Source organism: Berghia stephanieae, chromosome 7, assembly GCF_034508935.2.
Source record: "Berghia stephanieae isolate SIO BIC M18660-M18661 chromosome 7, UCSD_Bste_1.3, whole genome shotgun sequence".
NCBI classification, from domain to species: Eukaryota; Metazoa; Mollusca; class Gastropoda; order Nudibranchia; family Aeolidiidae; genus Berghia; species Berghia stephanieae.
In genome coordinates, this window is record NC_088366.1 from 40355458 (window position 1) to 40380932 (window position 25475).

General features: G+C 37.0%; 2 protein-coding genes across 4 annotated transcripts in view; one reads left to right on the forward strand and one right to left on the reverse strand.

The window, feature by feature from the left end:
* Positions 1-4085, forward strand: part of LOC144977223 (uncharacterized) — a 67022-nt gene extending 62937 nt beyond the window's left edge. The window contains exon 16 of one of the 2 annotated variants that reach the window (XM_078922181.1): positions 1361-3793. In XM_078922181.1, the coding sequence (XP_078778307.1) occupies positions 1361-2740 (1380 nt within the window). In that variant the 3' untranslated portion in view covers positions 2741-3793. Of the gene's footprint in view, positions 1-1360 lie in introns of both variants that reach the window. The other variant, XM_078922180.1, reaches the window with a different exon arrangement.
* Positions 4086-15326: 11241 nt separating this feature from the next.
* LOC144977228 (cyclin-D1-binding protein 1 homolog) overlaps positions 15327-25475 on the reverse strand; it is a 90311-nt gene continuing 80162 nt past the window's right edge. For both annotated transcript variants that reach the window (XM_078922226.1, XM_078922227.1), the window contains exons 10-11: positions 24956-25002; positions 15327-15460 (exon numbers count right to left, since the gene is read on the reverse strand). In XM_078922226.1, coding sequence (XP_078778352.1) covers positions 15343-15460; positions 24956-25002 — 165 coding nt within the window. In that variant the 3' untranslated portion in view covers positions 15327-15342. The remainder of the gene's footprint in view (positions 15461-24955; positions 25003-25475) is intronic.

A 25475-nucleotide genomic window follows, 5' to 3' on the forward strand; every position in this document is an offset into this window, starting at 1 on the left:
TTTGATAAAGATTGACCTTCAAACTAAACTTGGCAATATCTCAGTTCAAACCTTTTCATCATCTGACTGATTATGGCATTCACTGTAACATATATGCCATTTTAGTTTTAGGGTAAACCCTGAGAAATTTTACATAGTTTTCTTTTATGATTCCTTATTTTTGTAATATACAAAAAAACCTCAATAACCTTGACATGTTTCTGTACAAGCTAATTGAAAATAAGATGACTTTTGAAACAAATTGCAGATTCAAGAAAGGTCTAAAATTTCACATGATGTTGGGATTCTTCAGTCTTAATACCAACATTGGCTGTCATACTCAACAACTCTCTCCGCCCTTGAATACAAATACTCAGAATTGAGTCGACTTCCTATCTCTTTATTACAATAAAATTGATACCACGAATGACAAAATTGCCCCACAAATAAGGGAGTTATAAATTATTCATAATATTTTTTAAAGTTTACAAAAATTGTTATCAAAGTCATTTTTCATCACCAAAGTCGTATTTTTTTTCCAGATTTTTACCAAACAAAGTGCAATGTCAATGATTTTCACCTGCAAATAAAATAGGATCCAAATCTCAATTTCCACAGCATCTTTTATTTTCTGTCAGCAAATTTATAAAAATCAAAGCTGAAAACATCCTGCGGCAGTGGCAGGCCTGTCATTTCCTTCACAATGTTTGGATTTTACTTACTGAGGCCAGTCTTGACTACCCCGCCCATGAATATTATGCCGTTGTCGGTTTTTGTCGGGTTGAATCTTAAACTTAAAGAGTTAAATTAATCAGCCTGTGGGGATGTAAGAGAATTTTTTTTTGTTTTTGTAGCTGCTGATACAATTTCTAAAATTTCACTTTCTGAGACTGGTGTCCAGCTGGAAAACAATATGTGTCCATGTTTATTTTTGTCTGGACTGCATGTGTATTATCCTTGATCTCTTATTTTTGACATTTTGCTCATTGAGAAAATCTCAGCTAAATGTTGCAGACAATTTTAGTAGAGTAAAAATATATTTTTATTTTTGGAAAAGATCCAGACAAAGATCTAGACATTTCTAATATCATCTGCTTATGTTTGCCCTATTATCTAAGCCTGTCATCTAACATTTTCTGGCTTTTTAATGACCCAAAGGTGTTTCAAGCGCTGTAAAACTTCTCAAAAACAGAAAACATCTAGGCTCTTTCAGTTGATTTGCATGCCTGAAATTAGGATCTTAGTCATTTTTTAAAAAATTAATTTACTTTTGACATATTGTGACCTAGAATTCCTTTCAGCTTTTTGCCCATTCCATTGTGAGCAAGGCAGGATCAATTTGATTAATAATTATATGATTTAATTTTGCCATTTATTCTAGGTTACAATGCTGGCAGGGGGGGACACCCAAGTCAGTGCAGAAGACATGAACAGATTGTCAGAAAACCCAAACTTGTTGGCTCTGGGCATCTCACCTCTCCAACTCATCTATGTTACTCTGTCTACCATCAGCGAACAGACAGATTTGAGCTGTGTGGAGGATGGACGATCATCTTTACTGACTATTGAGCTAGTGGGTGGAATACAGACGTCAGTCCTCAGCTCTGTGCAGGAAAACGCAATAATTCATTCCATTACTTACCACATCCCAGTTGTGTCTTCCACATCATTGACTTCATCCACAAGTATAAAACCCACAGCAGCATCTCTTTCACTGGCAACATCGATGTCAAATTCTTTTGCAGTAGGGATGGGGGATAAAATTAGTGTTGTTGTTGATTCAAGAGGAGTAGGAGAGGTTGGTACTGGTGGTTTGAACAATGTCTCAGGAAATAAAATTCAGTCTGTGATTAGTGTTGTTGATGGCATTGAAATATTAGATAGCAGTGGGATGGATAATAGTGGTGGTAATGATAATCAACAACATATGGTGCCTACTTCATCGATGCCTTCATCAGTTCATCATTCTTCATCACCAACATCAACTTTAAATGATGTGACTAGTGGTACCCTGTCAACAACTAATGTAAATATTGGCAAGAGTTATCAGAAAGAAGATGTGTTAGAAAATGATAATGGTGAAAGTGGTTTGCCAGGGACTATGGGCTCGTCTTCTTTCCTTTCTTCATCTCTACCACCAGGATTTATCAATCTGGTGAGAACTGGTTTGAAAACAGGTCAACAGCAGCAAGACCTGACTTTAGAGGTTATAGGTCAAGAGGAGGAGAGGTCTGTGTTTCTTATTGAGGATGATAATGATTTAGTCATGGCAAGAAGTGGTGACAGCAATGTTGCATTGCAGCATCAAAATAGTATATCTGTGGATGAAAATGAACAGAATTGTAACAATGAGAACAATCGCAGCTTTATTGTTATAGGAGGAAAACCAGTCGATTTTGAATCTGTTGATTCCTGTGAAGTGGCCTCAGGAAGCAGTAATAATATAAACATGACGTCTTATTTTAAATATTCTCCAGGACCTAAAAACATGAACAATGTTGTTATGGCTGCACCTGCTGATTCTATGCCATCATCATCTGTTGCTGATAATACTGACATTGTAGGTGGCTATACAACCATTGTAAATTCTGCCCAAATGACAGATCAGCAGAGCAATATAGCTATGATCAATCCGGAGTCTCCTGCAACAGCCACCACTGACACTTTGCAAGACGACCGTAATATTGTACATTTGATACCCATTAATTTTATGGATCAAAATAGTGGTGGGCAGGAGTTATCATCTAAAAGTACTTCTTAGCTTCCTCATCAAAGTTTTGTAGATCCCTCTAGGTCTTGTGAGTTATGATTTGTGGCATTCGTTTATCTCTGTTGAGTTCACCCTCATTGAAAAAATCAAACAAATTTGTTTGATTTTCCATGCATACGAACTTGAGATCATTCAGATGAGGGGTATAATTTCAACAAAAAAAAAAGGATTGAAGGAGCTCTTATTACATTGGGAAAAAAAAAATTCTGAATGTAAAAAGAAATCAAAAGAGAACCATAAAAGAACTCAGAATGAACTATTTCAGTATAGATTATATGATACAATAATAAATAAGTTGTGCTTATATGGCACATATTCCCGTTGGAGGGCTCTATGCGCTTTGCAATAAAATCTCGAGAATAAAAAGAAATACGAAGACATGACATACAAATATTAGAAACAGAAAAGTGAGTGGAGCAGGCACTTATGTTGGTAACAACAAGAGATGAAGTGAGTAGAAAAGTGCCAGAAGACATTAGAGAATAAAAATTTTCGCGGCGGTGGTGGGGTTTGAGCCTGCAACCTTATTGGTACGACAACTCCGCCTGGCCAGTGAGAGCTATCCACGAACACAAAATATTCGTTTCAAACTCAGGTCATTCCTAGAGCTCTCTCTCACCGACTTCTGGAGACTGCGGGTTTGCCACACAACCATCGCGAAGTTACCTGGCCTGCAGTTAAGCTGAATAGCCAGTATTCTCAACACAAACATATAACATAGAAACGATTGAGACATTGAGTATGCTCCGGTATATGGGGTGAATTTTTAATTCAGAAAAGTGAGTGGAGCAGGCACTTATGTTGGTAACAACAAGAGATGAAGTGAGTAGAAAGTGCCAGAAGACAATAGAGAATAAAAATTTTCGCACAGGTCTATACATATATGCAAGTAAATAAATATAATAAAAATACAATTAAGAATTTGTCAGAGTAACAGAGACATAAATAGAAACAGTAAAATTGTATAAAAAGTTGAAGTATTAGTTGGAATTGTTTAAAGCCAATAAACATATAGGGGCTATAAAAAATAAAATTATATCACAACATTTCTTGATTTCTAATGATCAAATCTTATACAGTGTATTATTTATTAAAAATTACTTTTTTTAATGTTTGTTAAAAAAATATTTTGAATCTAAAAATCTAATGTCCTTGAGGCCCTACAAATTTAAAAGACCTTTCACCATAGGTTTTTAGCCTCACTTTGGGTTTTTTAAAAGACACTGACGTGGACGATTGTAAATTGCGCCCAGGTGAATAAAAGTTTTCTTTAGAGATAATTTTTTGGCAAATGCATGCTATTTTTTAATTAATACATGCCTCAACAGGCAACCAATGGAGATTCATGAGTGGTTGTCTAGTTTTAACAGTAGATCTTGTGACAATACAGGCTGCATTGTTTTCAATGCACTTTAATTTAGAAATTTGTTTCGCTGGAAGTCCTGCCAAAGGAGATTTACAATAATCTAGACGAGAAAGTATAAATGTGGAAGTGATTTTCTTTGCTGCAGGCAAGGATAGATAAGTTCTTATAAGCCTGAGTTTTCTAATTTCGATAACAAGAGACTGGCATACTTTACTCATTTGAAAATCCATACTGAAAGTTTGATCAAAATATATTCCAAGACTTTTTATATGTTTGTTGTACTGAACTACAGATGAATTTATTGTCATTGGGGGGAGATTGATGGTTTTAATTTAATGAGATGTAGCGCATGTCATTAACTATCATTAACTCTTTTCTTTCGTTGTTCATTTTTAATTTGTTAGCGTGCATCCATTTGTTGACATTTTCTATACAGGTGCATTATGGGCGCATTCTTGACCTTCTCAATTGACACAAATTGGTACAGTTGTGTGTCAGCGGCATAAAAATGGTAATTTAAATTATATTGAGAAATCAGTGGCTGAGTGTACATTATATATAAAACAGGCCCAATGTACATTACAGTAGGCTACATGCCGGCTTTAAGCACGGTCATCGGGAGAGGGCATAAGCGTGCTTAATGCCGAACCGTGCTTGAGTGCGAAGTAGAGATTTCCATGTAGAGAATTTCCAGTTTCTTCCCTTTGTATGGAACTCGTGATCGTGCACAAGTCTACGGTGTCATTTATATTTTTGGGTTTTTTTCTTTTTGGTTTGTTTGTTGGTTTTTTTTTTGTTTGTTTGTTTTTTTTATTTTTTATTTATTTATTTATTTTCATTGCAATAACAATAAGGAAAGAGTAATGAAGAAATCAAAAGGTAGTGAAAATAAAAACATGGAATAATTTTACATGGTGGAGAAAGTTGGGTGTTGGGAAGGATTTCATTTTGAGGGGAAATAATCAGTAAGAGTAAGAGTGCTTTGCTTTCAATTTGAAATAACACTCCCCTGTACAGCTCTTGTAATTGCCTCAAATTTAGTTTGAGATGTGAGGCCAGCAGACTCCATGAACAAGCGAATAGGGTTCAGGCTTTGCAACAGCTCAGAGGAAGAAGGCATTTTGACCGCTGATTCTTCTACTTCTTCATCAACACTCTCCTCTTCCACCTCAACTCGGGGCCGCTTCCTTTCCAGAGCATTCTGGACAATTTCCTTGTCTGTTAATTCGCCAGTCACAGGAGCGTCATCATCCACGGCGATGAATTCTTTGAATATTCCGGGATCCAAGTTTTCTGGTGGAATGAACGTCAGGGGGGTGGTAGCGGTTGTCACGTCGTCGCTTGTCACGTCGTCACTTGCTGGGTTGATGACGAAACCTGCATTCTTATAACAGTTTTTTATTGTCTCGGGAGTAACCAACGACCATGCTTCTTGCATCAAGTATATGGCTCTCAAAACAGTGATGTAGGCAGCATGTCGATGGCTTTCTTTGACTCATCAGAATCAAGCTCGCTGATGATGATGTTGTTTAGCGCAGCACGATAATGGCATTTAAAGTTCCTTATGATGCCTTGGTCCATGGGTTGAAGTGTCGCGGTGGTATTCGGGGGTAAAAATTCCAACTTAATGCAAGTAAGACCCGTTAGGTTGGGATGCGCACTGCAGTTGTCAACAAGAAGCACAATTGATCTTCCTTGAAGGCGGAGTGACTTGTCCCACGTTCGAAGAAAATCGGTGAAAATGTCAGATGTCATCCATGCATTTTCGGAATGTTTATAAACGACGGGAAGCTTCGACACATTGCTGGGAAAGCCTCGAGGCAATTTGCCCAATTATGAGAAGTTTCTTATAGTCAGTGCCAGACATATTGGCACATATGAGAACAGTAAACCTGTCCTTTTGCTTTTTGCCACCACTGATTTTTTCATTCTTGTTAACAAAGCCACGATCCGGGAGACCTTTGTAAAAGATGCCTGTTTCATCGGCGTTGTATATGTCATTGGGTGAATAATCCATCACACGCTCTCTCCAGTGGTGGGCTGACTCGAAGTCTGTGCATTGTTTCTCCCCATGCTCCCGTTTGAATATGCTGTCCCTCCAGGAAATCGCGGCCGCGATTTTTCGCAATTTTGACAATTGCCGCAATTTTTTGCAATTTTCCATGTTCTGGAGTCACATATAATCATATAATGCTAAACATAGGAAAATACTACTGCCACCGTCACACAAAACTATTAAAGATACCATTTAATAATAGTTTTATTGCTAACATCAATCTATTTTATGTATATATATTTTTTTATTTTTTAAATTTATTTATTTATTTATTTTTTTTTTTAATTTTTATTATGGGTGTTTAATATACTCCCATAAACATAGATTCATGTAACTCGGAAATAAAAAGTTTTTATGTTAGGTCCCCTCGACCTCGTTATTCCCGAGTTCCACTGTATTATTATGATGTATAGGTGTACTTGGAATAATAATAATATTAATAATAATATTAATAATAATAATAATAATAATAATAATAATAATAATAATAATAATGATAATAATAATAATAATATTTTTTTTAATTTATGAGCTTTTCTACCACATAAATGTTAGGAATCCATGCATTTGTGTAAAAGTATTGTTTTTTGGGGTTTTTTCAAAATCTCCTGGTGGCATCCCCTGTATATACCTGGCATAATATTTCTTTTCTGAGTATGCAATGTCAATATCAATGTAATTTAATATAATTTATGGACACAATACTGTATAATATATACCAACTAAAATTGGTGGACTGTGCTTGTCATAGAATTAAAGCAAGAATAAATTATTGTGCGCTGTTTATTGAAAACAATGTCTTAAATTTGCAATTTTTCCTTGCAATTTTTGCATTTTTTGCATGCAATTTTTGGTGCAATTTTTTAGGTTTTCATTTGCAATTTTCCGCGGGGACAGAATATGATGCTGTGGTGTTCTTTGAAGCGGCTCAACCACCCATCCGATGGTGTGAAGTCGTGATCCATTTCTTCCGCCAATTGTTGAGCTTTCTATTTCAGGATGGGCCCATTGATCCTAGCATTCTGGTTGTTTTTCTGCCCTAGCCAGATGTTAAGAGCAATATCGACATCCTCTTCTTTGAAACAGTTTTTCTGTTTCCTTGAAAGATTCTGAAAATGTGTAGCGGTGCGACGGGTTTCCTCTCTAGTTTTCCAGTCTGGAAATGACTGATCTTGAAACGCTATGCTTCCCTGCTGTCTCCACAAAGTTTTGAACTTGGCTCGATTCCATCTCTTCCATAATTTTCAACTTTTGCTCCATAGTGAGACAAGTTCTTGTGGCTGCCATGATGTTGGATTTGCTCAATCAAATTTAATCTAAGGCGTCCTGTAACGTACTCTCAATTGGTAATAATAAGTAAGGAAACGAGGTGTTCAGTCTGTGGTCGAATGGGAAATGAAATGGTAACAACCGGTTTACTAACTTGAAACCAAAAATTCGCCAACGTATTTCATTGTCTCAGATACACCTATAATTTTTCAGTCAATAAGAGTTGGCTGAGAATTACGTGTATTGTTAGAAGTAACTTGGTGTGTGTGTGTGTGTGGGGGGGGGGGGGGGGGGGGGGGGGGAGGAAGAAGAAATAGTTAGTGTTTTAAAAATCTGCCATCCATTTTTCACCGTTACTCGATGGCAAAAATACGCCAGGTTGGCAACACTGTCCGTTTATAAACGACGGGAAGTGTGTGTAGCACGCATGAGACTCGGCTATGCTCACCGCTGTGTACGGGTGTCAAAGCTACACACACTACCCACACGGCACAGGGCAACTGCATCACGCGTACTTAGATGTGTAGCTCTATTACTATTACTATTACTTAAGTTCTTTGTGTTTGTCTTAACACACTCACCGCTGCGCTGTTCAAATTGTAATGGGTCATTGTTGAAACGTAGTATGTCGGCCCCGGTGATTGTATTCACTGTCTTGTAAATGAAGCGTGCCCGAAGCCGAAGTTACCGTGCTTGAAGGCGTGCAATTTATATAGTAAAAATTCGGTAAGAAGAGCAGTTTAGCGTGCTTGAGTCCGAAACGTGCTTTATGCCGGCGTGTTTAATGCCGGCATGTACTGTACATATAAAACAACCGAAAGCTGCACATCAAATTCAAGAGATTGGGTTTTAGACGAGATATTATTTACAGTTATTTGTTAGCAATGACCACTAAGATAAGACCAGGGTGTCCAGCAAGGTCGAAAATTCGTTAAAAAGTTGTAAATTTAACCTCTTGGTCATAAAAGTCGTAAATGGTCATAAATTTGCATCCATGGTCATAAAAAGTCGTAAATTGAACATTCATTGAATTGGAATTTTTAAAAGTTTGTTGATAAATTAAATCTAGCAGCACAAAATTACAAATGCAAAAAATGACGAGGCTTCATCTAGAGAGCACCATTTTGAAAATCCTATGCACCAGTCAGACATAGTCTGACCATTGTAATGTCCCATGGTGGTCATTTTGCTATCCCACTGATGTTGGGATGATCCTCTGATCAAGTCACTGGGGTGCTCTGACCCCATGTAACTCTGCAAGCAAGAAAGGGCCGTGATCGATTGTATCGAATGAGGCAGACAGATCGAGATTTAATAGAAACTAAACCATCATTGGCAACACAGTCATTATTTTTAGCAGGGTGGTTTCGGTGCTGAGCCTGGTCTATATGCCGATTGAAAATATTCAATCACTTTCCAAGAGATAGATGTTTCAGTTGATATTGGTAGTAATATTTAATAATGATAGTGATAAACATGTAACTGTGTCTCTGTCAACAGTAACAGCATTGTTTTGAAGTGGAAGGTACACGAATCCAGAAAGCATGTATAACTAGAAGGTCCAGTTGTAGCCAAATGTGTGAATCTTCACTGGCATAAACCAATTCTTATTATATTATCATCAACTAAAAGAGCCGAAAACTGGTTTGTGTTAAAGAATAATCAGAATTCTATATTTTTGTAGTCTTTGAATTTGGTTGCGTCAGTGGTTTGAGGGCCTGTTCAGACAATGCAATTTCAATGTCATAACGTGTCTAATTTTATTATATTCAGATAATTGCCATCAGAATGTGTAGTTTGAATTGTTAAAATAAAAAAAAATAAAAAATACTGTACATTCAATATTGTTATATTTGGATTGATATTATCAGTCAGTGAATGAGTTTTAATGACAGAACAGCCGTATAAAACCTCTTATCAATCAACAACCTTTTATTTTTTGGGGTTGACCTTCCAGTCCTAGTTTTTTTTTAATTTTATTTTTTAAGCCATTTGTAATATTTCAAATTTGATTTGTTTCTTTATTCTAAACACAAGACAGGTGATCCAATTTCGACATCAGCTAAAATTACTCCAGTTTGTTGCTAGACTTGATTGTTTTCGTCCACAGTTACCTAATTACAGATTTTGTAGATTTACTGTGTTGAAGATGCGATTATGTTTTTAAAAATAATAGTATTGGAATACCTATTTCCCTAGCGATATTTTATGAATTGCAAAAAGACACACGAGAATCCGTTCCAATGTGTTAAAAATTGGAAGATGCATTGTCTATTGTGATGGTGGGAAAACGGTATTTGCAATGGTTATAATTTTGAGTTGGAGATTCAGACAGTGGTAAAAACATTATTCTAATGCTTTCAAGATAATGTGTAAGAACAATAAGAGTAGCTGTTGGCTAATGAGGCAGTATAAATGAAAAAGGCAAAGAATTATTCCTTGTGCCATTAAGACTCGACAAAGTGGAGAATGGGATGTAGATTAAAAAATAATATTGACAGAAAGTGATTGAAATTTAAGAAGAGAATAGGTGTAGGAGGAAAAAAAGAGAGATGTCAACTCAGTTTGTAGAAATCGCCGATCAAACAAAGGGAGTCCATAAAAATGATTGGGTTGCTAGGTCTTTAAGGTGTGGTGGAAAGTACTATACTTTGGATTGTCATCCTATCAAAAAATTCACAAATAATTTTACTGTCCATTCAATGCTACAGAAACTATGTAAACACAATGTTTATTTGCATAAACCATAAGGTTCTAAACGACTTGGCTGGGTGGGGTTCCTGACTTCCCATTCTGCCTCATTTGCTATTCCCTATGGAGGGGTCTCTGTCATTGTTACGCTGACACACATTAAGGAAGCCAGAAACCAGCACCACACGCCAATCCCTGTTTTGTTTTTGTTTTTAAGGGTTTTACGGCGCTTGCAACACATTTAGGTTATATCAGCGCCAGTAAAAAGGAAGAAAATGGGATAGTAAAAAGTTCTAGAATTACAATTAAAGCATCCAAGAGAAAGTAAGACAAAGGGGAATGGGAACAAATAGGGATCAGATGTAGATTCCAAGAGCATACCACCAATGTACTTAGTTTGAGATCACCCATGTCTCATCCGGACACAAGCACAAAATCCAACAAAGAGAAATACACTCAAATGCTTACACTTACATTATACATTAAAAATAACAAATATAATAATACATAACAGAGAGATGATTTACAAGGTAAAAAATTCATCTCCCAAAACAATAACTATGCATTTGACTGTTTCCCTCTCAGCCAGGACTCCGACGAGGGCCAGGAAAAAAACAAGTACCGTAATCTCATTCCAAGACAAAGGCAGAAAGCTTGTTGGATAAGATATGAGGGGATAGAAGACACAGTATGTACCTCCCTGCCCGCTATGGGAGGCCAGGATCCCCACCCAGACCTAGAACCCACAATGCAAGAGGAAGAGAGTTCGGCCACGTAGTAGTAGATGGAGGCAAAAATCAGAGTAGGAGCCAGAAGAGATGAGAATATGTAATATTAGTAGGGGGAATTAGGCTAAAACCGTGCAAATTCGGGTTGAAAGCATGAAAATTAGCATACAGGTCGCTAAGACCCATAGAAAAAACATCTGATATAGAACCACTCTGGCAATCAATCATAACGTATCATCGGTTTAAGGCCTTAGATTTTACCTATTACAGCTATATTAAACAAGGGAAATAACTGCGTAAAAATATACACACACACACACACAGATAGGTAGATATATATATATATATATATATATATATATATATATATATATATATATATATATATATATATATATATATAGAGAGAGAGAGAGAGAGAGAGAGAGAGAAACGCGCACACACACACACACACACAAAGTCAAACACGCATATTCACGCGAAGATCATGCATTTAGCATATAGCATCACTATCAAGAAATGTTTGACTTAACTCGTTCACATTCCTTCATATCAATTTTTGCAGCAATAATAATAATAATGATGATGATAATGATGATGATGATGATGATAATAATAATAATAATAATAAATTAATATATACAATACAATAATCACGACAGAGAGAGAGAGAAACAAATGAACTTAATAATCGTGATTTTGATAATAATAAAGATGGTCGAAGTTACCATTACCATACTATGACTATGACGTAAATTACCAACATTAGCTATTTTTCCCCAGCCCAACAGAGTTGGAGCAAAAATTTCTCGGCACCTGAGGCGGGTTTTTTCTTGTATGTGAAGATAGTAAAAATTCGGGCCATTTTCTCAGGTATTCAATGTGTGAATATAGTATATATAGTAATAGCCTTAAATGGAGCCAGCGAAAATCCGCACCTTGCAATCGTTTGAGTGGGGAGTGGGGAAATCCAGTCACTCGCTCAGCCATGGTACACAGTCGCTGACAGTCATCAACGGACTGTGTGAATCGGGAGAAAAGCGTGGATAGAAGGCGTTGTGACAGAAAGGGAGTCTGTTTCGCACTGTTGATAAAAGGCGATATATACCATTTCTCAGTTTTATATATTTTTTAAAATGCTGTTATCCATTTTTAAAACATGGATGTGGTGCCAGGCACCATTTGAACCAATAGAGCCACGCCCCTGATTGTGTGTCAGTTGAAATGCGTGAAATAAATGTTCATATTTACTCATCTTGCTCTTTAAGTCTTTATCAACTTCGTCTAAATGCCCATTTATTCAGATCCCCAACAAATGAGAATTTTGGCGATCACCACTGTAGAAGTAATAGTAGTAAGGAGCAGAAGTTGTGTGAAAACAACAGGCGTGGAAGAGCCCCTGGGGAGTGATTGGAATGAGTTGGCGGGGTGGTATGATGGCCAAATCTTCCTAAAAAAGGGTCAGTATTGGGTAAATGCAGATGTATGGGCAGATGAAGTAGTACAGTTCGTTTCAAAACTCAGGTGGGCTCTAACAACAGTCTTATAATTTTAGAATAACCTCAAGATTATAACACTACATTTCAACAGTAACACGAACGGAGACAAAAATGTGTCCAATCAGTTTCAAAATAAAATGTAAACTGTACAAATCACCGGTACTTTCCATTTTACTATACGGCTGCGAGGCATGGGCATTAACTGCAGAATTAGAGCACAGAATCTCGGCTTTAAGGTGAAAAGTTATATATCGAAAACTCTTGCGGTTGCCATATACAGAACCCAGAACTAATAAAGACGTACTGGAAGAAGTACAAGATTGTGCAGAACCCCTCATCACCAGTTAGAAGAAGAAACTGTCATGGTTTGGCCACAATATGTGAGGCATGAAAGTTTGTACAGAACAGTGATGGAGGGTACCCTTGAAGGAGGAAGACAAAGGAAAGTTTGGATGGACAATATCAAGGAATGGACAGGAATGAAGATGAATGAACTCTTGGAGAAGACCAACAATAGACAAGAATGACAGAAAGTGGTGGGATCTGGATCCCCCTGACGATCATCAGATCTTGGGATTTTTGTTTTTAATGTTTTACGGCGCTTTCAACATTTTTAGGTCGTATCAGCGCCAGTAAAAAGGAAGAAAATGGGATAGTAAAAACATTCGAGATGTACAATTTAAAGGACTTGAGGGTAAGATAAAGGAGAATTGGTGCAAATAGGGAACATGTAGATTCCAAGAGCACACTAACAATGTCCTTAGTTTGAGATCACCTATACACCAGCACAAGATCCCACTAAGAGGAATAAACGCAAATGTCTACAAATCATGTGTTTTAAAAAAAAATATAACAGTTCACAACAGATAGATGATTTAAAAGGGAAAAAATATCTCCCAAAACTATAACTATGCATTCGACTGTTTCCCTACCAGCCAAGGACTCCGGCCAGGGTCAGGACAAAACTAAGTAATCTCATTCCAAGACAAAGACAGAAAGCATGTTGGAAAACAGATACAGGGGGATAGAAGACAAAGCAAGGTCAGGAACCCCACCCAGGATCATGGGATTAATGAATGAATGAATGAATAAGATTTTTTAAATGAAGTTTTTGTAAAAACCAAGCAATCTCAATCCGGAACAAAAAGAAAGCAACACGGAAGGGGAAAACATATATATAGGATAGAAGACACAGCAAAAGTGACCTCTCTGCCCATCATGAGAGGTCAGAAGACCACACCCAGAAAGATATTGTGTAACAGTGTCTTATTCAAAGGGTAAAAGAAAATGCTACTACCAGTTTGCATTTAAGGTTTTTACGGCGCTTTCAACACATAAGGTCATATCAAGGCCAGTGAAAGGGAAGACAATGAGATAGTACTAAGTTCTAGAATTGATTTTTTATTTTAATGAGATTTTATATACCTCAATATCCACTAAACGTGCCCAAAGCGCTTTACAAGAGGTCCATGGCCAACAGCAACATTTAACATGCAGGACGGTACATATAGAATATATTATGTAGAATTACAATTAAAGCACCCAGGAAAAAGTAAGACAAAGGGAATTGGTTCAAACAGAAAACAGATGTACATTCCAAGAGCACACTATCAAAGTACTTAGTTTGAGATCACCGAAAAGTCTCATACAGACACAAGCAGAGGTCCCCAATACACTCACATTTTTACAAAGCATACATAATATGTAAACAAAACATAATATACAGTGCATGACAGAGAGATGATTTACAAGGAAAATAATATCATCTCCCAAAACCAACTATACATTTGAACGGTTCCCTCTCAGCCAGGACCAGGATAAAACCAAGTAATCTCATTCTAAGACAAAGACAGAAAGCAAGTTGGAAAACAGATATAGGGGGATAACAAGAGACCGTAAGTAGTTCTCTGTCCACTATTGGAGGTCAAGACCCCCACCCAGTGCTTCTGTCTGCCTGTATAGAGGTAAGTATGTGGCTTCTAATTAACAAGAAAGTCTCTCCAATTTCAATCTAGGCATACACTACAAAGTAATAAGGATTCTGAGAACACTCTCAGGGTATCTTTGTCTGCCTTGAGGGTAGGTACTGTAGTGTTTCAACCGGATGTTCCTAAACTGATTAGCATGCAGGGGATACATAAGAACTAGAATGGGTCACTTGTTCTGCTTCATGGCGCTATGTGACTGTTTCACTTCTTTTCCTCACAACCCGTTGGCTTTATATGTCTGCAATACCTACCTACACTCTGAGGGTTTGTTGGTGCTCGAAAATAATGTATCATTATCATTCAGTCAGATTGAAAGCTCAAATTCATCATCCTTCAAAGGAAGAATATCTGACTATAAAGCAAGGGATGGAATCTTTGCATTTCACCAGAAGTGGCCACCAATAATGCACGAAGATATGACTGTTTGCTTGTAATGCACAGTGGTCCATACCCCTGTGTAGGTCAATGCAGCCCTGATGTACAAGAAAACTACAAGTACTAGGGAGGTACATGTTGGACTGGTAGTCCATAGATGACCTCTTTCACTATCAATTGGCTCAAGGAAAAAGATGTAATAACTCGATAATTCACCTTTTGAACAGTTCTTAGGTTAGTCCTGTGAGGATGCTGAAAAACCTTCCCCTCCCAGTAGTCTGTGAAGAGGTTGGCTTAATAAAGGTCCATCTTCCTGTCCTTCGCAACATCCAAGATCTAAAATGAAACACATTCATTGCGGAACTTCAAGTTTTGATGTTAAGCATAAGTTTGGTGAGTCACATAATTCCGTTTATGGAGTTTCCTCTTATGAGTATGGGGTGCAGTTGACATATCATGAACACTTTAAACACTGAATTCAATCTCTTTCATCACCTTTATTTTTCACAACAAAAATTAAAAAAACATCTCTCACCCACTCTCCAAATCCCCTCTTTCCCTTATCCACCACTGCTCCCTAACCCCCCCCCCCCCCCCCCCCCCCCCCCATTCTCCCCTCTCCTATCCATGCCCTTGGTCAGGCAATGTACTTTTCTGTAACTTCTTTACATTGTGGTCCACAGCATTATGTAAGAAACCCAGCCATGACTGGTCACTGGTGTCTGTAAAAGGACTGGACCTGATGAAGATATATTAAAATACTATTGAGGAAACAAATATTAAAAAAAAAAAAAAATTATTTGTTGGAGACGTATGCTCCATAGAGATGGAGTTTATAGATGCAGTTTCCGTAGAGTTAGAGTGAAATGGTAATGTCAGTCGACTCACAACACGACCGGAGATAGGTCTAAGGACTGACAAGGTCAAAAACTATGATCAGATCCAACTTGAGAGCATCGCGTGGGAAAGGCACTTGGCACTGGCACATATTTTCCTTGCCCTATCAGAGATGAATGTATAAAATATACTGAGGCAGCTCAATAACACGCAATACTACGAACTTTTGCAGAAAGACAACACTTTATATAACAACACGGTTGTCCAAAAGACTATCAAAGATTTAATAAACACTCGACTCCTACCACCCGAAGCGCATAATCTTGTCATCCCTACCAGCGATCTTGGTGCCCCCACTGTTAACTTGTTACCCAAAATACATAAAATGACAACCCCAACAGACATTCCCCCTGGTAGGCCCATTGTTTCTGCATGGTCATGTCCTACAGAAAGAATTTCTGATTCTGATCTACTTGACTTGATATTCCAACCGTTAGTGCATAAACTTCCCACTTATGTCAAGGACACCAACCATGCCCTCAATATTTTTAAAGATTATACCATTTCGGACTCCCAGCCCCGCCTCTTGTTCACTATGGACGTCTCATCCCTATACAGTAGAACATGAAAGTAACGTACTCGGAAATAGCGAGAACTCGGAAATAGCAAGTAAAATCTAAATCCCCGTTTTTTTTTCTCTTATTTGAGTCAATAAAATTAGCATGAAAGTAGCGAGTATGAAAAAGAGGTCAACTCGGAAATAACGAGCATTTCCTGCCCCAGCCAAGGACTTCGAATGAAGTAAAGCAAAACAACAGACAAGGGTGATTTAAATATTTTTAGCCTAGCTTCTTTCCTTTTCTTATTTCTCGTTACGAGTAATATTACATAGTAGCCTAGTTTGTAGTAGTACATAGGAGGAGAAACAAATTTGGGTGGGGGTTGGGTGCGTGTGTTTGTGTGCGTGTGTGTGTGTATTGGGGGTGGGGGTCAATTATTCACTCAATGTGGTGCCACGCAACGCGCGAGGTAAGCACTGGCAGTCAACATGCCTCACTTAGCAGCATCGGTCAGCGACGAACGACACGATCAGCGAGAGAAGGGAGCGTGGAACCATCATTTAAGTGGGTCAGTGATTGAGCGATGCGCTTGCTTACCTCATCAAACATGCCTAGTGCATACAAACACTCGCACACACACACACACACACATGAAATCTTGATGGAAATGGAAGGGGTGGGTTTTAGGGGTGGATCAACTTCAACCCGTGGCCATCATTACGTAGTTAACGAAGGCCGTGTTCAACCCACTTTATCCACACACAGTCATTTGCGGCACACACGCACAAACACACACACACACATTGTCTTTCCATCTTTTTGTACGGCCGAGTGACCTTTTCTGGCAACTCGGGAATAGCGAGAACTCGGAAATAGCGAGTAATCATGAGTGGACCCGTCAAACTCGCTATTTCCGAGTTCTACTGTATACTTCTATTCCCCACTCTGATGGCCTTAAAGCAGTCAAATTTTTCCTCAACAAAAATCCTCCTACAGATATTGAGGTCGACACAGTACTCAGGTTAACATCTCTTGTCCTGAACCTCAACAGTTTTGAATTTAATGGCAAGTTTTACCAACAAGTAAGCGGCGTGGCCATGGGCACAAAATGGGACCTAGTTATGCTTGCCTATTCATGGGGTATTTGGAAAAACAAATTATGGATTCGTTCCCTGGTCCCAAACCTGAGGTGTTTTTGAGATACATCGACGACATTGTTGGCATCACTGTGTTGTCAGAATCAGAACTAACCAATTTCTTTGATTTTTCCAACAACTTTCATCCCCAAATTAAATTCACCAGCACTGTGTCACCCACCGATGTCACCTTTTTAGACATTCATATATATGCAACCCCCTTTTGCCTCAGCACTTCTGTGTGATACCTTGTGGGTAAATATAAAAAAAGTAATCAATAAGAATAATAATGCAAAAGATATATGACCCTAGTACACTCAAAGAAGGAGCAAAAGGACAAAAAAAAAGGACTCGAGTACAAGGACACTGACAGCCACTGTTACTTGCGCTATTCAAGTTCTCACCCCATACCCTGTAAAAACTCTATTCCTTTTTCTCAACTCCTCCGACTCAGACGCCTGTGCACCCAGGACTCAACATTCAAAGTAAAAGCGACAGAACTCATTGATTTTTTCAGAGCCCGGAACTACCCCGATCATATCCTTCGCACAGCGCTCAACAAAGTCAACACCATCTCCAGATCCCGGGCCCTTATTCCCACCACAAGAAATAACCAAGACAAAACCACAGATCGTCCCAAACTCATCCTTTTATATATATATATAGGTATATATATAAAATTAATATTGTTACTATTATTATTATTATTATTATTATTATTATTATTATTATTATTAGTTTTATATTTATTACTATTATTACTATTTTTATTATTATTATCTTATATTATTACTATCATTATAATTATTATTATTATTATTAATATCATCATCATGACTATTTTAGAACCAACACGTCCATAATCCCTGCTATCACAATATTTTCAGCCCGTGCTGCGATCGCATTTCTTATTTATCTCATTACTTATCTACTGTAGGAAGTGTACAGGGTTCGCATGGAACTCAACTTGACCTTGAAAATAGGTCCCGAGTTTGCTCACCAATTGGCACTCCTATATATGTATATATTTTTTTGCCTCTGTCGCCTGCCTTTATGTGTACACTCCATACACGTACTAAACATACACCATGTAAAAATGTATGTATGCATATATGTGCATGTATATATATATATATATATATATATATAATATATATATATATATATATATATATATATATATATATATATATGTGTGTGTGTGTATATGTATGTACATATGTACATCTTCGGGCCACGTTCCAAGTGCCCCATATGTCAAAGTGCATTGCATTTTACTGTACGATTAATATCAAAATTAGGAGGCGGCGATGTTTTTCTTGTCTCACTTTCTTACTTTTGCTCCTTCTTTGAGTGTACTAGGGTCATATATCTTTTGCATTATTATTCTTATTGATTACTTTTTTTATATTTACCCAATATGCGATTGTAGTACTGTGAAACATTTGCGGTGATGGGTCTTATGGCGATTATAAATTTTACTATTCAATCATATATACTTGCCTCTTTATTTATTTACTCTTATCTTTATCTATTCGTATTTATTTATTTATTTCCTTCATCTATTGCCCATTTATTTATTCATTTATTTATTATATATCATTATCATTATTATCATGATTATATGATTATTATTATTATCATCATTATTTTTATTATTATTGTTATTATTATTGTTGTTATCACATATATATATATATATATATATATATATATATATATATATATATATATATATATATATATATATATATATATATATATATATATATATGCATTACTATTATCATTATTCCTCTGCCTCTTCCAAGTCAGCTCCATACCAACAAAGACCTCTCTCAACTAAAACTACTGGCACAGGACAGAGAGAAATGGAGAACCATCTCTATAGAAATCGTTAGATCCACTTGAACAAAAACAGTTCACGGCAAGCGCCATTAGGACTGCGACGCCTTATTAAAAAATTATCTTTATTATTATTATTATTATTATTATTATTATTATGATTATTATTATTATTATTATTATTATTATTATTATTATTATTATTATTATGATTATTATTATTATTATTATTATGATAAGTTTCATTTTCATATTTACTTCCTTTCCCTTTCTCACCTCTTTCATTTTCTTCTAATAAATAGATCCAAGTTTCATTTTCATATTTACTTCCTTTCCCTTTCTCACCTCTTTCATTTTCTTCTAATAAATAGATCCTCCCCCCCCCCCCCCCCCCCCCCCTCCCTCCCATTTTTTTAAAAGTCTCTCCAAAAAAATAAACAATTACGTTAAAATTACCAATATTTTTTCTTACCTTTTCCTCCGCCTTCATCTCTACCTTAATACATACCAACCTACACACTAACTCCTTCTACCAGTCTTAGACCGACCACTCACGGAAACTTACATCCTCTCTCTCTCTCTCTCTCTCTCTCTCTCTCTCTCTCTCTCTCTCTCTCTCTCTCTCTCTCTCTCTCTCTCTCTCTCTCTCTCTCTCTCTCTTTGTTCATTTATATATATTTGGTATAATATACTAACCACCCAATCAATCGCTCTCTCACCCCCATCCCAATTTTAAAGACCTTTTTGCAGTTACTTTTACTATGTATACACATACACAGACATACGCACACAGACACACATACACAAACATATACATATCCTTTCCATTCCCTCTCTCTCTCTCTCATTCTTTCTCTCTCTCTCTCCCCCCCCCCCTCTCTCCTTATCTCGCGCCACTTCTTGCATCCACACTCGACGCCCTTTCCTCACATTAACTTTATTTCCACATTTGACAAAATGTGATATTTTGTAAATTTACATATTTGTGTTTGTGTTTACTGTCTCCTGACGAAGGCCAAGGGCCGAAACGTTGTTTGTTTTGTGTTGTTTCCTTATATATGAGTCACATCTACTCACTTTATTTTTTTATCTCCATAAAATATGTTGGTTCTCCCTCTACCCCCTCGACATAAAGCAGAGTTGCCTTTGTCCAAAAATTATACTACTGTCTCAGGAGTCCTCATGTCTCTTCCTGAGTGAGTGTTAAATTACACTGTTCCACATCAGGAGATAGCAAAACATGGTAAAGCACTTAGAGTACCTATAATGTTTTATCAGATCATGAATATCATCATTGCCTTTTTCACCCTGGGTCATAGTATAGGTCACAGTCAAACAGTTTCCATCCTTAGCTTACTTTTTTATATCGTTCCATGTCTTATCACTTCTCTGAATATCAGCTTCTTTAATTCTTCTCCATGTTCCCTGTCGCCTTCCCTTCGATCTTCTGCCCTGAGGGTCCCAGTCCAATACTTTCTTTGTTACAGTGGAGTCATTCTTTCTAAGGGTGTGTCCAATCCACCTCCATCGTCTTCTTCCTATTTCCTCTCCCACTGGTTTCTGCTGTAAATACTTCTTCATTCTTAATTCTATCCATCCATTTTATTCTGAGTAGCTTATGCATGCACCTGTTTACGAAAATCTGTACCCTACTGTGATGCATTCCAAGTTTCACATCCATACAGTAGGACAGACTTCACGTTTGAGTTGAAAAGTCTTAGCTTTAGTTGAAGGGAGATATCTTTAGTTCTCCAAACTCTGTTCAAAGATGTGATCACGAATATGGATGTATATAAATGCACTCATGAAAAAAACCCCAAATAAACTTATCTTATAATACAATGAGTTTCTGTCTCCAAATGTTTTCTGCAAACTCTGAAGGTGGACATAACAACATAAACAAGGTCCATTTATCCGTAATGAGATTGTTTTAACTATTCGGCTAAAAAGCTCCATTTGTTACTTTCTTTTCAATTAAATAAGCAACATAAAAATGCGGTAGTTGAATAGATGTTCAATAAATTTATTATATTGTTTGTATCATGAAATACCAGGCAATTGTTTGCTCCTCTTTAAACTAGATTCTGGGTAGAAAATGATATGATAATGGCATAACAGAAACAACAACACCAACTGTACCAGGCCAGGGCAGAGCACAATATAGTTTCAACAACCAAAGTTGCTGTCTTATTGGCAGGAGGACTTTGTCCATAAATCAATTTGTACTTCCTGATCAAATTATTGCGCTATGCCAAGACAATAACTGAATTAATAGCGATTTTTAAAAAAATGTTTTCTTATTCAAAAATATATATATGGCTGAGAAAACCCAGGAGGATAGGTGGTTAAATCGGGTTTGTTTACGTTGTGATCCCTAAATTCTACTTTCCTCACAACTCAACCTATCAGATTGTCTTTACAATCTTATTGAATATTATCTTTTTACATCGTTTACATTTCATTTACATATATTCATTTAGTATACATTATTGATTACACTGGAAGATTTACATCTCTAGGGACAAGTTATTAAAGATGGTGGCTGATAAAGCAATCGGCTTGATTCATTCAGTTTGGACAATCTTGATCCAGAATCTATCTCATTCTATCACAATCACAATATAATGGAAATAATTTGTATTTGTCTCTTCAATGTAAATTTTAATATCAATACAAAATACAATTTGAAATAATCAGTCTTTGACCGTAGTCAGTGATGGTCTACCTCTTCACTTGTTTTTAGTTCCCATATTTTTTTATTAATTTTTCACCAACGATTAATGAAATATAACATAATTATGTTTATATCTGAGTAAACATGGTATAACTACTACTACTACTACTACTACTACTAAAACTACTATGACGACGACTACTACTACAAAAAGTATTACTGTTGCTTCCGCTGCTGCTACTGCCACTGACGAGTATACTAATACCTTCATCCCTTACATTTTTTTTATATTTCCAATTCCATTGTATTTATTTTCCAACAACATTATACATTTAATTTTAATTCAGTTTCTGTACTGCATTACACAGTTCCTCCCCTCTTTTGACTTAATTAATTGCGCACCTTTTATAAATATATATTGTTCTATTTTAATTCGGGCTTCCTTACAAAGGAGCATACTATTTCCTGCCCATCTATGTTTTTGTTTATTCATCTTAACATGCCACTACCACATTATCTCATTCATCTTTAGTGTTTCATTCATCCTGTTTTTTTGATAAAAGGGGAAATCCGAAATGTCCATTTTATCTGTTTTCACAGAGACGCCAACTTTAAATATGGCTCACAGGAGTTTCAGACACCGCTCGTAGGAATTTCAATGACATCAAGTGGCTCGTTGAGGAGGATGTTTGCTCAGGAGCTGACATCCAGAGTGCAGAGGCCATGTTTACACACTGCAACCAGTTTCACAAGTTAGGATCTGTGGGCTGTTTTCATGTAAGACGTAGTTTCCAACTTGTTCATCAGGATGAAGTGGCACGGGACATCTCTTCCTCAGAAATTCCCACTTTGCCAGGGACTCGACGGGTGCACAGTATCAAGAGAGTTGGTAATGACACAGTTGCCACTCGCAATCTTTCCTGCTTCTGTCGTCCCTGTCGAGATGGTGTGTGGAGGGAATGTGAAAATGGTTTTGTCTGGATGAACAGGTCTTTAGGGTGGCAGAAATGTCCTGATGGACTTGCTGTTTCTCCTGTCTCTACTGCTGTTGCATCTGCAGTTTCCCCTGTCTCTGAAGCTGGTTCTACCAGTGATGTGGCTTCTGTCGTGGTTGCTAGTGACTTGTTGGGGGATGGGTAGTCCTCAGTCCTTGTTTCATCTTCAACTCCTTTATTGGTAGAAGTAGAAGAATCTAGGGAATCGTTCTTTCTTCGTCTGTCAGATCATTTGACTCACTGTAAGTCATACAGTGATATGACTGCTTGTGTTGGTTCCTTTTCTCGATTATTGGCGCATTTTGAGCTTCCAGGGCAATTGGCTTACCCCTCTGTCTTTGATTGTAAGGGCTCTGTGGATAAGTCTGCCCTAGCCTTAGTGCCAGATGGCTTGGGTGACTTGTATCCTCTATTAATTGAGGCAGATGGTAACTGTGTGCCACGGTCCATTAGTGTTTGGGTTTTTAGGTCACAAGATTATCATGTTGAGGTCAGGTGCAGGATTGTGGTAGAGCTTGTGAACAATTCATCTGAATATCTGAATCTTCCTTCTGATGAGCTGGCCACACTTTCTTTGTTTGCAGACTTTCACTATCCCAGTGTCACTCAGACATGTCAGCCCGAGGTTCTGAAGATTTGTCAGGCTGGTGTTCATATGGGTATGTGGCAGCTTATGGCTGCATGTAATGTTTTCAGAGTTCCAATATTGTCTGTCTATCCAAAACTGGGACATGTCAGTATTTATTCTTTTTTCAACAGAACTTTGCAACCAATTAGCCCTATCACGAAGCACTGTATGGCTTTGCTTTGGTGTTCCACTAGGGATATATTAGAGGAACACTGGGTTGCCAATCATGCTGTACCTCTACTTCATTTGACAACTCCTTGTGCTGTTGAGTTTGAATCCTAAGTCTAAGTAGTGAGTTTCTATGTCAAATGCATAGTTATTGTTTTGGGAGATGATATCTTTTCCTTGTAAACCATCTCTCTGATATGTATTATTATTATATTTGTTATTTTGAATGTATAATGTAGTAAGCATTTGAGTGTATTCCTCTTTGTTGCGCTTGTGTCCGGATGAGACATAGGTGATCTCAAAGTACATTGGTGGTATGCTCTTGGAATCTACATCTGATCCCTCTTTGTACTCAGTTCCCCTAAGTCTTACTTTTTCTTGGGAGCTTTATTTGTAATTCTATAACTTTTTACTATCCCATTTTTTTTCCTTTTTACTGGCGCTGATATAACCTAAATGTGTTGCAAGTGCTGTATAGCCCTTAAAAACAAACATCTATGTCCAACAATGAAAGTGAAAACATTGAAACGGTATGTCTTTTACTATCGAGATTAATCCCTTGCAAATATAATTATTGTTGGTTTCAATTTATTACCATAATTTTAAAGAGAATTGAATTTTGCAAATACAGGTATTATGACGTAGAAGCATTCGCTCCAATCCGAGATCATCCATCGTGGCTTGTGCTCTTGAGCACGTTGCCGCTCGGCTGTCTCCACGAATCACGATCCTCTGCGGTGCACATGCAATCTGTGTTGCTTTTAAAATCACATTTGGCCATTCTTAGGTTATTTTAAATAAGTCATTCTTTGTCTTCCTCTAGCTCTCTTTCCTTTGATCATCCCAGATGTTACCAACTTTTCTATTCCACCTCTTCTCCACACATGTCCCAGAAACCGTAACTGCCTCTTTCTGATGGTATTGATCAATGTTCTTCCTTTTCTCACCTTCTCCAACACTTCCTCGTTCGTATACAGTTTTCACATATTAAATTGAAGCTTATATTCAATTTCACATTGTTATTTATTACATTTCACCTAGGGTGTCTATTCTATCTGATAATGTAAAAAATGCAGTATCTGTTGATGAATATCATGCTATTTCAGTAAGAAATAAAAGGGAAAAGTTTAAACTCAATTTTCTCTGTACTCAGTGTTTCCCATAGCAATTCATAACTTGGGTTCTGTTAGACATAGAAATAAAATTTACAGTGGTAAATGATCAGAAAGATGTGGTCTACACCACTGAATACATAACAATTTATGAAATTTGCGCATCCTCCCGGGTTTTCTCAGCCAGCCACACATATGGTCCCTCAAGCAATATTTTTAAATTTCAATAAAACCATCTGACAATATGTCATTTAAATATCTCAGAACATAAAAACTCACCTTAAAAATTGTAATATCTGTTCTACTAAATCAGCTAAATGCCTCCCCTGTAAAAGAGTATACAAAAATTTATATTTCAAACATCTATAATAAACAAGGTAATAGTAGTAGTAGTAGTAGTAGTAGTAGTAGTAGTAGTAGTAGTAGTAGTAGTAGTAGTAGTAGTAGTAGTAGTAGTAAGCCTCGTAGCCTGAATGGTGCTTGCTGAGAATTGTGTGATTCAGTCATAGTCGATGAGTATATCTGCTCCCTGAATTAACTTGATGTATATACTTAGGGAGGCAACACGAAACATGTTCCTTGTGTTTTTTTCCCCTCAGCATTGCTTCTTTTCAAATTCCGTATGCATGGATATTGTCATGGTCTCAAGTGAGTAAAGAGCTACTCGATTATGCATAAAGATATGTAGAATGAGCCCCCAGAATTTACTAGTTACTATAAATGAAAAACAATTAACGATTTGTTTAAGATGAAATTTAATTAAAAGAGATAAATTGTGATTGTGGCAGTTACAAATAGA